This window comes from Leucopleurus acutus (assembly GCF_964270905.1).
Source record: "Leucopleurus acutus genome assembly, chromosome: 16".
NCBI lineage: Eukaryota > Metazoa > Chordata > Mammalia > Artiodactyla > Delphinidae > Leucopleurus > Leucopleurus acutus.
This window is the reverse complement of record NC_139158.1, coordinates 43,837,434-43,851,593: the sequence shown is the minus strand read 5'-3', so window position 1 is coordinate 43,851,593 and position 14,160 is coordinate 43,837,434. Positions and strand designations below refer to the sequence as shown.

Sequence of the window (14,160 nt, the reverse complement as noted above, 5' to 3'; positions counted from 1 at the left end):
TGAGGCAAATACATCACATAATGTTATGACTTGTTTGGATGTTTTCTATGGAAAATAATCTGCTCCATAAATAAGTGTCAAGTGAAATGAGTGAAATGTAATCACTTAAATTTAAAACAAAAACAAAGCAATGAGAGTTTGTTACATTCTTGGCCTAAAGTCAATGGGAAAATTGTTTTGACATTCATCAGTCTCTTGTTTTCCCATCTTTTTCCATCTTATGTTCATAATCAAGTGAATTTCTTAGTGTCCTTCATTAAGTCATGCATCCTGGCTTTGAAGCAATAGTGGGAAGGCGAGGTTTCCCCTTTAACTTTTGCTGCCAAACCCTTTTCATCCTATGAAAGTCCATTCTTCGATAACTTGTGGAAATGAGTTAAAGGAATTCTGCTTCCACATGTTCCCTTGCTGCAAATACGTTTGTTTGTGTTCAGTGGATACTGGAGCCACATTACTTTTCCATGTCCCCTTGTTCTTATGCAGGGTCTCATGTCCTTTGTCACGCTAAATGTGCTCTTTGTCCAGTAGGCTGTTATGGAGTTTTACCATCGCACGTTAGCATAAGAGCAATATAAAAAAAGTTTTTAATGAAGAAAGTTGCAAGCTTGAACGAATGATTTTAAATGAAGAAAGTTAATGTTTAAGCAGTGTGGGGCAGTGTAGTTCTGTGTTTGATTGTATTTCCATGGAATGATTCCTGTTCCTCTTCCCTTAAACCAGGTGAAGGAATTTGACTCGATATCCCGCCTAGACCAGTGGCTCACCACCATGCTGCTGCGCATCAAGAAGTCCATCCAGGGGGACGGGGAAGGAGATGGAGACCTCAAGTGAAGCGCTGTGTCTCTGTGGCATGCCGCCGAGTCCTCTTTAGTTTCGTGTTAGGGCCAGTGATCCTTATGGGATGCCCATTCAGTGGCTTCATTTTGTTGCACATGAGCCTGATGATGTATGTGTGTTTAAGCTGCCATGTGTGTCACCGTGCAGTGGATGGGTGGGCGGCTTCTGTGTGTATTGCGAGTGTGACAGGCTGTTTCCCGCTTGTCAGTCCCCAGAGTTTTCCGAGAACTGCTTCCGAATCTTACTCCTGTTATTTTGATACATGCAGAGCTCCTGTTTAATTTTGCCACATATTTTTATGTCCTTTTTCCTGGACTTGAGTACCCAGCCCAGTTCTAATAGATGCTTTGCATGTTCTCCGTGAACTTGCACCTGGATGGATTCTCTAAACGTGTGTGTTTAGTGTAGGATCGTTGTTAGGAGCGCGTTTATGACTTTCCTCGTGAGAAATTGTTTATCCTTTTTGTTGTCTTGTGATTCTTTTGATGGTGCTAGTGACCAGTTTCTTTGCTTTTTATATCGTTCCGTAGGTAATGTGCGTGTGAGAATTCAGATCAGCCGGGCCTGCCAGCTGCTTACAGTGGGAAAAGAGGGAGCTTCCTGGCACTGCCTGGTTATGTGTGTGGACGCGTGTGGAGGTGGGCCTGATCTTACATACAGGTGCACACACATATAAGATCTAGAAGACTTGGGCGTTTTCCTTTCCTGCAGATGGTGTCCACTGTTAGTTGGGGCGGGACCCTTGCTTCATCTTCACAGGAAGGTGTTTGAACGGGCACATCCCTTTACTTCTGTGTTCACACACTTTCCCACGCTGAGAGGGCACCTCGTGTGCCCTCTCACATATGTGCTCACCAGGGCTGGGAGGTTATCTCAGTCGGAGCTTGTGTGTCATTAATTTTAATTTTTAATTGTGTGTCATGTTCATTTTATCCATTAATTGGATGTGATGGGCTTGGTAGGTTGAGTACGGTACAGAGGTTTGCTGTGCTGGGTCAGGAAAAGATCCCCAGCTGGCTTCTGAGGGGCCTGCGCTTAGCCGATGGAGTTGTTCTCGCTTGTGTGTTTGGATTCTGTCCTATTATTTTGGCTTATATATGTGCTCTGTTGACCTGTGAGCTTGATCCCTGCGCATTATGTTATGTGCTGACATCGTACTTTAGACGTGGTCTTGTTTCCTGAATCTCCTGTGTCCATATTTTTAGGCATAAATGATTGATGTTTGATGTGTGTTAATTGCCAGGTAATGACAGTGTTGACAGATAAGTGGAATTTCCTGTGCCCTGTCAACGTTAGCTGGTATTTGAATGGTGTTTGCATTTTTGGACGGTCCTCGACTGGGATTGGTAGCTGCTTTTGGGCAGAAATAGAGGGTGTGCCCAGGCTGAGGGCTGAGCGGGGAGGAAGGCTTGGGGATGGGGAACAGGTCCGTCTGGGATGAAGCAGAAAGTGGCAGGAAAGGAGGCTAAGAAGGGCCAGCTGGGACCCGGTCATGGAGCAAGCCCTGTGGGCAGCCGTGAGGATTCGGCGGCCGTAGTTGCGGGGTCACTTGTGCTGGCTGGGCTGGTGGAGAGGCCGGGCAGTGATGTCACAGTGTTGGCTGAGGGCAGCAGGAACAGACCAGGAGACGCAGGCGCTCGGACCTTGGGCCCTGGCATCCGATGAGGATTCCTTCCTTCCTTCAGAGGTCTGGGACTCTTAAAAGAAAGCTGGCTGTCAGTTACGGTACATTTGGGGACAGAGCCGCTTGGTACTTCTCCACTTCCTGTTGGAACTATGGGAAAACGCTTGGAGAGGAAAGTGGGGTTTTGTTGCTCTACCTAATCCAGTGCCAACCGGCCAGAAGCACTTGGGTGAGAAGAGTGTGGGGCCTGTGTCCTCCGGCTGCAGATCTGTCCCACCTGAGGGGCTGTAACCCTCGCCGCCAGCGTGTGCGCTCTGTCGTTAGTCTGGAAGCTTTGTTCCCACTTGTTAAAGGAACCTGGTCTGACCATGTAAAGTAAAAAGCAAATGATGTCTTTTAAGGCAATTTATTAGCTTTTCATCCTGCACCCCTGACAGAAGACCTGTGGTTTTGAGAAATAGTATTGGCAGCGTTTTGTCACATCAGTTAGAGTTGCTTGTGTTGAAATGAACACTGGGATCAGTGCCTGGGCTAAGATGTTTTTGTTTTTAATATTTCACGTGAAAAAGAGTAAAATATAATTGGAATGGCTAGAGCAGACCTGCCAGAACATAACAGGAAAATGGGCAGAAAAAAGTCCCATTAACAGTATCCAGACTTTCTCCCTTGAAGTGTTCCGTCAAAGTGGGCAGTGCTGTGACTCAGAGCCCGGGTCAGGTTTCCAGGACTTATAGATCGTTATTTATGAACAAAGTATAATGACTATTTATGTTACAGTCCTTGTGTTTTAGCAGATCGTGTTTAGTTCATTGTCAGAATGAGTTAAAATTTCTTACAGGAAAGCTTTGCTTTTTGTGGCAACGTTTTTATAGCTTATGTGAATTCCTTTTTTATTTAATGATTTGAAAACAGTATTCTTGCAGTCGTGACCATGTGTGATGATGTCCCTGTAAACCTTTATTGTTTCCTCTGATACTGTGCATTTAAGATGCCCAGAGGCAACCCCTGTGGCTTTCTCAGGGCCTGTGGCACGCAGCCTGCCTCCCGGGGCCCCAGCCTGGCGCGGCCTCTCCTCCCCCACGCTGTTGGGGAGGCTGTATTATGAGAACTCATCCTGTGATGATAAATCCACCTTCGCAAAGAGCCTGTGTGTTTCATGTGAACCTGTACAGTAAATAAAGTCGAAGTTGTGAACGGTATGGTGAGTTTCCTGGTTGGTTTGCACAGGTCGGGAGTGGCTTCCTGTCCTGGAAGTTGTCCCCCGGGGTTCAGGGCAGTGGGCAGCAGCCGTCCGGGCTCTGCAGGCTCCCCGTTCCCATCCCTCCTGCTGCCTGGTCAGGGATCTCACTGGAAGGCTTGAAGGAGGAGTGGCCCCTAGGAGACCTCAGAGCGGGAGGCCGGGGGCCCGAAGCCCCATCTCCCTTGGTGGAGCTGCGTTGACTTGGTGCTGTCAGCGGGCCTTGTTCGGGTCCCTCAAAGATCATTTGAGGCAAATTCAAAATGAATGGTCGAACAGGCCGTCCCATCTAGGGACTCTGCCAGGTTGTTGATATTCAAGGTTACTTTCTCATTCAAATGTCTCTTCTGTTTCCTAACAGAAGCTCCGGTGGTGGGTTTTGCCAGCCTCGGTGAGGGTCCCAGAGGCCCATGCAAACTGGTGGAGGGAAGTGGGCAGTTCCCGGGGCTCATCTGGGGGTGACGGATGTGCCAGGCGGCCCTGTGCCCGCATCCATCTGCCCGTCTTGGTGCCTGTGGACAAATGGACTTTCGCCTGAAATAATGTTACTTAGAGTGACAGGAACACCATCAAGTTCAGTTAAGGGGACAGGCACTTGCTTGGTCTCAAAAAATGTCCCTGCTCTGGCAAGATATACAACAGGTTAGAATTAAATGATAACTTACACTCAAATTGGTCAGTTTAGATGATCAGCTTTGGCAAAACCACATTTCTGTGAAGATCACCTTTAATAAAGGTTTTAAAACCCCACCACTTGGCCAATTTTGTTTTCAAACTGTACAACAAATTTTGGTTAAAAGCAGAGGCAGGGGAGCTTTGGAGTCTGGGCTGAGAGCGTCTCCCACACGATGGTTGGAAGGCATGAAATCGCCGCCTTGGTGTGGCCTGACCTGATCGTCTGGGGCTGACAGTCACGTGGCAACAGAGCACCTGGATGGGGAGAAACGGAGACGCCCCACAAATCCCCGAGGTGAGATGCATCTTCGGCAGGGTTTGGGGCGGCAGCCCTCTTGTCCCCTCCCGGGAAGCAGAGAAGTGACCGTAGATGGAGGAGCCTCTGAGGCACAGAGTCACCGTGGCTGCAATGAGGCTGGGCCCCTCCCCGCCGCCTGGCACCAGCTACGGAGGCCGAGCGCGTGCGGGGCCAGGCCTGTCCCGTGCAGGAACACACGTGCAGTGCGCGGAGGTGGAGAGACTCCAAGGACCAGGGAATTAAGCTACCTGTATGAATCAGGAATCTTATTTCTGTAGAACCTAAATTCTAATAATGGAAATAAACTTACACTTGTGAAACTATTTTTACAAAACATTTATTAACACATTAAAGTTTTCTGTAGAATTTCTAAAGAAACAAATTCAAGACAAAAATTATTCCGATAGGTAACAAAATAATCTATTATTTAAATTTCTTCTCATTAAGATGACTTTACCCCAAGAAACAGTTCACTAGCCGGGCAGGTTCGTTCTCCTTTCGAGAGTAAATTGTGTGTGAGAGTCACTGTTTTGTTCTGTGAACACAAGTGGGTCACACTGTCACAGCTGGAGGTGGAATCGGTACTGCCACCTGCAGCCCGTGTCAGCACCTGGGACACCTTAGGTGTTGACGTCACCGTCTCATGGGGAAGAAAGTGTCCTCGGTCTTTTTCTGGCATCTCGTGCAGCTGTGTCTTCTTCCCGGACTTGCATAAAGTACCCTTCCTCTTAGAAAACGAGGAAACAGCAAGTGTAATAAATTAAATGTAAGAAAAAGAGCAACTAGTGACAATTCCCCTTCTCTTTTTACCTGGGTCACGTGTGAGTCAAAGCACTGTGCGCATGGCGACCCGCCCTCACCACTGGATCAAGAACCAGGCTGGGTAAGGCCAGCGGAATTACCAAAGGCCAGCATGAGACAGAGGTGCATTTAAAACAAGGTTGGCGGTTCCATGGTCCACTCTTAAGGCTAATCAAAGAGGAGTATACGGAGGCTTTTGGTCCCTTTTGCCAAATTCACTCATGCTCCCGGGGGAACATGTGCACCAGTGACTTGCCTGTGTCAGCGTCTTGACGTGTTAATGAGAAATGCTGGGTTTCTGAAAATCACAGAAATTGTCAAAAGAACCTAGCAAAACTACTAGTATTCTGCGTTCTTAGATTGGCTACCACCACCTCAGTGCTACTCGTGGATAAAATAACTACACTATGTTTCAAGTGTTCTCAAGCCCCTGGCTTAATTTTTCACACCTCTTTGCAAAAACTACTATGCTGTTTTCTGCTAGTCTTTGGTAGGACAGCTTTTTTAAATTGGATTTTTAGAAATGAAACCTGTAGCCACATCTCAGGTCATTTTATGACAAACTTCCTAGTTGCATGTGTGCCGTGAGCAGCTACTTTACAAGTGTTTAGTGCCTACAAACAGGGGGGCAGAGGGGGACAAGTGCAGTCATCTGTCTCTTTAGCCCCATTCCAGTGTCCCAGAGCACCTGACTGGCTTCAACAGGAAAGAAACAGCTGAAAATAAATATATGGTCCCAGTTTTACTTCAGGTTGGTAGAAAAATAGCTTTAAGGTATCAGAAATAAACTTCCACAAAGAAGCTGAGCAGTAACCCCAGCCTCAGGAATGTCAAGGTCATCAAGCATTAGGATAATTCCACCAGAATTAGGTGAGGTTATGTTAACTGCCTTGTTTGCTGATGAAGTGTGGCTGAGACCATGCAGATCAGGATTTCTAAGGGAAAGCATGAGAAACGGTTTGATAGAGACGTGCAAGTTAGCAGAAATTCAAGAAACTGCGGAAGCCATCCTTGCCCACTTCTTTGCCCACAGTTCTTCTTGACCCCTGACGAACGCTCGCGTCCAGCCCTTATGTGTGCAGGTGCAAGGCTGGGACCGTGGGGCAGGTGACCCCGTGCTCTAGTCCGTGTGAGTCAGAGAGTGGAGCTGTGTGGGCCAGCGTCCGTTTGCGGCGTCAGCTCGCTAAGCTCGTTGATGGTGGTGGCCAGCAGCGTGTCCTGGGACCCCACAGGGCCGTCCGACTTACAGGCTGGGTCCGCAGGACTGTCATCGTGCATGGCAGGCATGCTGCCCTGCACAGTGGCCAGGTTGTGAAAATGGCCATTTTCTGCGAAAGACAGCAATTTATCAGAGAGTTTGGATGGCGTGTACTCTTCATCGGGCTGCTCAGTCTTGTGCCCATCGCCATCCTTGGGAGAGCTGTCCACGATGACGAGGAAAGACTTCCATGGAGTTGTCTTATCATGGATCTGCGGACCAAATGCAGAACAGAGAGGTCACCCACTGTGTCCCTAACCAGGATCTGCAGAGCCCCCAATTCACAGCCACTCGTTACCAAGTACAACAGCCTTCTCCGACCGTCAGACACGTGTCTGCCACCGTGGTCCCTGCCAGAAAGAACTCAGGATGCCCCGGGCCCTGCTTCACCCCCGCCTTGGCCGCCCTCGCTGCAGGGGAGGGAGAGCCCCGCCTTCCCTTGGGACCCCCTTACAGACTGAGGGCCTCAGGGAAGGGGGGCGGGTGGCTCTGCTGTCCAGCGGCCGTCCGTGGGGGCCAGCCTGGCCGCTCACCGAGGTGTGCCGCCGGAGCGTGGACTTGTCGGTGAATGTCCGCCCGCACGCATTGCACATGAATGGCTTCTCCCCCGTGTGGATCCGATGGTGGCGCTGGAGCGCGTTGAGCTGCGTGAACTGCTTGCCACACTGGTCACAACAGTAGGGCCGCTCCCCTGGGAGGGAAGGGACGGAGGACACGAGAGCTACCGGCTGCTCTGGGCCGCCCGGCGTCCCGAGCTGCCATGGGGAGGGCGACACGGGCACGAGCAGCCGACCGTGCAGGAGCCCCAGGGGTCCGTGGCCTCACCCACAGCTTTCCAGTCGTAAGTGACCCTGCGCGGGTGTGAGTGTTCACCAGCATGCGCAGATCATCACCCCTAATTCTAATCTCAAGGTGTTCAAAGGTTCACACGTCCACATCCATGTTCACACATTCACACCTTTCCAGTTTGTCAGAGCCAGAAACTAGACACTCAAAAATGTTTAAATGCTATTAGGATGCACGACTTAAAGCTAAATTCCAAATAATTTTCCAGAAAATCTAAAACCTTCGGGAGATTTTCTTGCCACACTGACCTCCCTTCTCTGGCAACATTCCGGCCATACCTGTGTGGACTTTGATATGCTGGTAAAGCGAATTCCGCTGAGCAAAAGTCCTGAAACAAACTTCACATTTAAAGGGTTTGGACCCAGTGTGGATCCTGTTGTGATGTTTTAAGTACTCCTTGGAAGCGAAACTCTTGCCACACGTTTCACACATGAAAGGCCTCTCACCTACATGAAGACATGAGACATGAAGTTAGAAGAGACACGGGCGCTAGAACACGCGGAGTATGGGGTCCACCCTCCCAAGTGCCCTGGCAGGCAGTGCGTTCTTTCCTAGTTAAAACTGTCATAAAATATCTCTTTGTGTCCAGTGCTTGCTACCTGCTGAAAGCTGGTGTAAAATGTCCCTGGAAATCTCAGGAAAGATCCCAGTAGATGAGAATTAAAGAGCGCATTCAGCCAGCTCACGTTTTGGAAATTCAGTCATCCCAAACAAGAAAAACAGTTCGACAACTGGTCTGGTGGAACAGCTGGACTTTTTCACAGGGCTTCTGTGGGTCTCTATCAGAACAGAAGCCCCTCTTGAAGGGAGAGGAGTGTGCGGTGGACACGCGGGGCTGTCCTGGAGCGGCTCCCAGCTGCCCGGGGTGGGGTCAGGGCAAGGAGGGCGTCCACCCTTCACGCTGTGCAGTTGGGGCCCTGAGGGCCCACAAACCAGACTCCTCTGTCAGGCGTGCCCCAATTTCTCAAACATCAAAACTACTGGCTTTAATAAAATCCAAATATGTTAGCATGTTCATCAAATGACCGATTCTAACTTAATCCTTCGGTGTGGCCTGACCTCCCCCGACCCCAGTCTTCCATCAGACACCAATTCTGCTCATTTTAGTCTATTAATTCACATCATTAAGTGGCTCATCTATCTCACCATTTGAACCTGAGGCTCATAGGACAGTCAAAGAAGTAAAAATTTTTAAATGGGAGCAGAACTGGGTTAGCGTGATAAGCCCAGTACCCGACAGCTAGACTCCACACGCCCCAGGGCTCTGAACCCCAGGAGCACTGCACAAAATCAGAATAAAGAGCTTAAATGTTCTCCCTCACCTGATGAAATCGTACCACAGAAATTCTGAAAACCTCATAATTCCCCCACCTTAACGCATCATGTAACTACTTTATGTTTCTGCAGGTTTTCAATAAAGCTGGGATTCACTGTATGCTCAATTGTGCATTTTTCAAGTCAACAGCTAAACACAGGTGTGTTTCGTAATATTCAGAAACCTTAGTCAGAAGGGCCTGGGATGGGACAGGGTGGATTTACCCATTTACTGAACCACTTCCCTGGGGTTGGACAGTCAGGTTTCTTCTAATGCTCTGTTCCTAGAGATGGCAAGAAGCGGGATAACAGCATACAGCTTTCCCCATACTCGGAGCAATCTTTCAGGTCATGGCCACAAGCACACAGCCCTGGAGGCAGCGGGCGAATTTTACTCGTTTACTTAAACGCTCACTTACGAGACTGAAGAGCGTGCCAGGGCTTTAACCTAAACCACTTGGCAGATGCCAACTTCTAAATGAAGAAAACTGCAGTTTTCCTCGTACAGCCAGGAAGGACATTCAATCACGATGGAGTATTTACCTGTGTGACACCTTTTATGATAAATCAGCATGTGGTTCTGAGTGAATCTTGCACCACATTCATCACAGACAAAAGGTTTTTCCCCTGTGTGAATTCTGAAAGCACAACATTCAGAGGGTAACTCAGGATGTGTCAAAGCTCACTCTGCATTACCATCTCCTCCCTCACCTGGGGAGACGCTTTGCTCCAGGAGCCCGAATGCGAAGGACTGAAAGGCGGGAGGCCCAGGACTCTCACCCCCAAATCAGTCTCTGCCCGAGTCAAGACCGCCACATCCCCGCCAGACGCCGGGTCCCCCCGCGTGCTGCCCCCAGGTGCAGGCACAGGCTGTGCCTCTGCAGGCTGTTTACACCACCAAACAGCACCGTGTGGTATTTATAAAGCTCCCTCATTGAGAAGAGTCACCCAGGCACCTTAGGAACCATGGCTGACAAAAGTACCACGTGATCAAAATGTTTACCATCCTTTCCTAGTTTGACATAACAGTCTAGAAAGAACTGTTATCAACACATGAAGCCAGCCGATCCCTGGGGTGCATGCGTAAGCACTGCACTTCAGGGCGAGGATGGAGTGGCTGTCACCAAGTTTACTGAGCCTTTCCTGAGTCGGGCTATAAATGACAATAAAAGGACAAGAAACACCCAGCTCCCACCCCTGGACTGGCCCAGGATGATGGCAGATCTAGGGGAGAGTAGAAAACTGCTTTGTTTGGATTTCAAGCATAAGTACTGAGCACTGCAAGGGAATTTATTTAAAAACTGAATGTCACCCACCTACACTTCAAAAATCAGTAACTGGAGTCCCTGTCCGTCCTAATCCTGGAGCTTAGATTGGCGACAGGCACTCTCCAAGCCCAAAGAAGTGTCGCCCTGCTGAGGTCTTCAGTGGGACTCGCCACCCAGCCGGTCACAGGACTGAGTCCCAAATGAAGGGTCAGGAAGGGGGACGGGGTCGTTGGCCCCACTCGGCAAGGGTGGCAGGAGGCCTCAGCACCAGGAGCGGGAGAGGCCCTTGCGCCTGAGCAGGAGGCGCGGGTCCCCATCAGCCGGGCCCACGCCCAGGGAGCGCCATGCCCGCATCTCTGCCTCGAGAGAGAACCCAGAGGCTCAACACAGCCCCCGACTTTGAGAGGGAGCGAACTGAAAAGTGACCCATCCCGCGAGGCAGCCACACCGGCTGCCTCCTGCACGCCCCCCACGTCTCCACGTGCGTTCTGGGGTTCGAGGCGGCCCGTGCCTACCTCAGGTGGGTCTTGAGGGCCGAGGGCTGCGAGAAGGTGGCCGGGCACTCGGTGCAGCCGTAGGGCTTGTGGCCTGTGTGCGTGCGCTCGTGCAGCCGCAGCGCCGTTTTGGAGCTCAGGCCCTTGCCGCACTGCTGGCACTGGTGCCGCTCGCCGCCGCCCTCGTGCACCTGCACCACGTGCCGCTTCACGTCCTTCTTCCTCTTGAACTTCTTGCCGCACAACTCGCACGGGAAGTGGCGCTCGCTGCTGTGCACGTGGCGCTGGTGGCCCTTCAGGTTGCAGCGGTTGGCAAAGGTCTGGCCGCAGGTGTCGCAGCGGTGGACCACCTCGGTGGCCACGCCGTGGTGGTGCCGCACGTGCTTCAGGAAGCTCTTCTCGTACAGAAAGGCCTTCTCGCAGCGCGTGCACCGGAAGCTGCTCCTCCGCCTCCCCGCGCCCTCCTCCCCCTCCTCGTCCTCATCCTCGTCCTCGTCCTCCTCCCCCTGCCCCTGCCCCGCCTTCGGCAGCACTGCTTCCGCCTCGGCCCCAGCCCCGCCGTCCTCCTCGTCTTTCGTGACTGTGACCAGCTCCTTCACCGTTCCCCCGGCGTCTGGGCTGGGCTCACGGGGGCCCCCGCGGTCCCCGGCGTCCTGCTCGGCACTCTTCTGCTGCTCTCGGAGTCGTCGAGTGTACTTCTTTTTAGGGATTTCCACGAACACCTTCCTCCCAGCCAGCCTCCCGCTAGCCCTTCTGAGCTTGGGGTAGGGGGACTTAGCGATCTCTTTTCTCTTGTCTGGCTTCTCCCTGGACTTTCTCGAGGGAAGATCTGGCAACAGGCTGTTGCCGATTCTTGCTGCTGGGGGATCCAAGGAACCCGCGACGCCGTTGGCCAGAGGGCTGTCCGCAGCCACACCTGCCCGAGCATCAGGGGAGACAGCAGCAGAGACCTGGGAGCCGCTGCTCCCTTCTGCCTCCTGAGACTCCGAGAAATTCTGCAACTCCAAAAGTACCGACTCTAACATCTGTTTCTTCAACTGAAAACAAGTTTCAGATAAGTCCAAACATTTCAGCTTTTCTGCCATTTCCAGCATTCGCTGCACCCGATCTTCCTCCACCTGGACCTTTGCAGTGTAGACGAACTCAAGAAAAGAAGCAAAGTCAGCCACCTGCACTTCGTCTAAGTAGACGTTAGTCCTCGAGCCGTCCGCAGTCTTCTCGTTAAGAAACACTTCCTTAAAAAACTTGCTGGTGGCTGCCAGCACCGCCTTGTGGGCCATGAATTCCTCCCGGACGCCCTGGTACTCCACGCTGACAGTCACGTCGCACAGGTGGCCCAGCAGCCGGAGCTGGTGCATTTCATGCAGAAGGTTAAGCGGGGAGGACTTGGATTCCAGCAGAACTGCACCACTCTCCATGTTTCTTCTTCCCAGGAACAGCTCTGAAAACAAACCAAGAATTATTCATGCATGAGCAACCTCTGAAGTAGAAGGATTAAAAATTATGAGGATTATATCAGTTCTTTAGAGGATATAAGCTGATTAACGACCTAAACCTAACTTTTCTCATGTACAGATTCAAGTCACGCGTCACTTCTTAGCATTTTCCTGAAGCCCTGATGCACCTTCATGAGATATTTGCATGAAAACAGACTAAGACTGCCCTAAAGATAAAGTGATGATTAATGAAATACATTAAAGCAGTAACTGGCTTCTCTAGATCATTCTGTAATTTACATACAGACCCAGACCCCCAAACTAACAGAATTTATAGCAACAATAAATAACGTCTACTACTTTGATCAGGAAACCAAATAAAACAAAATATGATACATGGCGGCCACGGATGAGAGCAAACCTTGTCTACCTTTGAAAACAACCAACTAAACTACTTTATATGAAGAAAATTTCATGGAAAGTAGCCCACAATTCACAGTCATTCTCCAACCTCGTTAAGTCCCTCCTACTGGAGTCACCGTCACTGCAGCGAAGCGATGCGGGGCACTGCGCCGGGGGCACAGCTGCGCTACGCCGAGCAGGGCCCTCAACACCTCCGAGCCGCAGTGGCTCCCGTGCTGGAGGCTGACAGGCCGTCATGAGGGCGGCAGCCGCGCCGGCCGTCCCGGCGACCCTCGAGCAGGCGTCACGGGGGAGGCCCTGACAAGGTCACAGGGGGGCCGGGCCGGACTCGGGCCTCCCCGCGCACCACCTTCCTGCCGCCAAGCCCGGACCGCCCGGGGATCCGTCCTCCCGGACCCGGCGCGGACGCTCCCCCCGGCGCACCCGCCTTTAGCTCCCGCATCTGCCGCCCGCCTCCAGGCTCGGCCGGGTCCCTGAGGCCGGCCTCACCTGCCCGGTCCAGCTCCTCAGCGCCCGCCGGTCGGCGGGGCAATGGCCGCAGGTGGCCGCTTCTGCCCTCGTCCGCCGACAGCTAGGCCAGCCCCGGCTCCCCGGCGGCCTCCCGGCCCGCGCGTGGCCCCTGAGCCCGACTCGGAACCCAGGCCTAGCGCCCTCTTCCTCGCGGGCCGCGCACACGCCGCCCGGCCGCCGCCGCCGCCGAGCTTCCGAGGACTAGGCCCCGGAACGGACAGCCTGCCCGACGGATGGGGAGGCGGGGCGCGGCGCCGGCGAAGGCGACGCCGATTGGCCGCGGTGGGCCTGGCCCCGTCCCTCGTGGGTAGGGGAGGACCTGCGCATGCACGTCCCACTGCGGAGGCCATTCGGGGAAGTTACGTGATCCGACACACGCTGCCGTCGTACGCCTGGCCGGCTGCGCAGGATTGCGTCACCCACCGCGAACCACGGTCTGCGCCTGCGCAGAGCACTGTGCCGGCGGCTCTGCGCTTCTCGTTACGCGGAGGGGACAGGGCCGGCCCACCCCCGAAAGTCACGTGATCTGCGGGGCACGCACACCGTCTCACGTGGGTCCCGCCCCGGCTCCAGCCCATGGGCAGTACAGCAGGTGGGCGGGTCGCCGGATTGGGTGGAGCCCCTGGAGGAGCAGGGCGGAGAGAGAGGGCAGGGAGGTGGAGGGGCGGGGCGGCGGAGGAGGTTGCGGGAGGAGGTTGCAGGAGAGGGCGCGGCTCGGGGACAGGGCTAGGCGCCTCCACGTGCCGCAAGAAGCGGTTGTTGGATACCCAGCGGCGCCTTGCAGAGTCGGCGGCTGTGTTCGTTCTGGGCACGCGGCAGGCGGGCAGGCAGTCAGGAGCTGAACCGGAGGCCGTCTGTGCTCCGAGAGCCTCCGAGCCTCGGGCTCCGGCCGCCGCTCCCGGGTGTGTGCAAGCCGTCGGCCGTTCGCCGGCGACCCCAGGGTACGGGCCCTCGCGTCCCAGAGGCTTCACGTCGCTACTCCGAGCCTCCGTTTGTCCTCATTTCTCCCAAACGCCCAGCGGACCCTGGGCCGATCTCTCAAACGGTGTCTTCTGGTTCAGGTTATGCAGTGTAGACAACGTCCAGAAATGAGACAGATCCTCTGCGCAGTCATCTGGAACGGCGGTCCCCAACCCTTT

At 52.9% G+C, this 14,160-nt stretch overlaps 2 protein-coding genes across 4 annotated transcripts in view; one reads left to right on the top strand and one right to left on the bottom strand.

The window, feature by feature from the left end:
- Positions 1-831, top strand: part of NAPB (NSF attachment protein beta) — a gene marked incomplete at both ends in the record, with an annotated part of 36,873 nt that extends 36,042 nt beyond the window's left edge. For all 3 annotated transcript variants that reach the window (XM_082857983.1, XM_082857982.1, XM_082857981.1), the window contains one exon: positions 721-831. In XM_082857983.1, coding sequence (XP_082714109.1) covers positions 721-831 — 111 coding nt within the window. The remainder of the gene's footprint in view (positions 1-720) is intronic.
- A 4,180-nt stretch (positions 832-5,011) lies between these two features.
- On the bottom strand, positions 5,012-13,178 carry GZF1 (GDNF inducible zinc finger protein 1). The gene is made up of 6 exons (XM_082856801.1): positions 13,001-13,178; positions 10,674-12,093; positions 9,434-9,528; positions 7,855-8,022; positions 7,264-7,421; positions 5,012-6,942 (listed from the first exon to the last, which is right to left on the bottom strand). Exons 2-6 carry the CDS (start codon positions 12,068-12,070, stop codon positions 6,607-6,609), a joined length of 2,154 nt encoding a protein of 717 aa, XP_082712927.1. The 5' UTR covers positions 12,071-12,093; positions 13,001-13,178; the 3' UTR covers positions 5,012-6,606.
- Between the last annotated feature and the right edge of the window lie 982 nt (positions 13,179-14,160).

What these genes read in the sequence shown, in the direction of transcription:
- GZF1 (XM_082856801.1), bottom strand. Translation starts at nt 12,070, where the DNA reads ATGGAGAGTGGTGCAGTTCTGCTGGAATCCAAGTCCTCCCCGCTTAAC. An exon ending in GCCCTCAAGACCCACCTGAG is followed by an intron (nt 9,529 to 10,673) that starts GTAGGCACGGGC and finishes TTGTGCTTTCAG; the next exon opens with AATTCACACAGGGGAAAAAC. An exon ending in CGCTCCGGCGGCACACCTCG is followed by an intron (nt 6,943 to 7,263) that starts GTGAGCGGCCAG and finishes TTTGGTCCGCAG; the next exon opens with ATCCATGATAAGACAACTCC.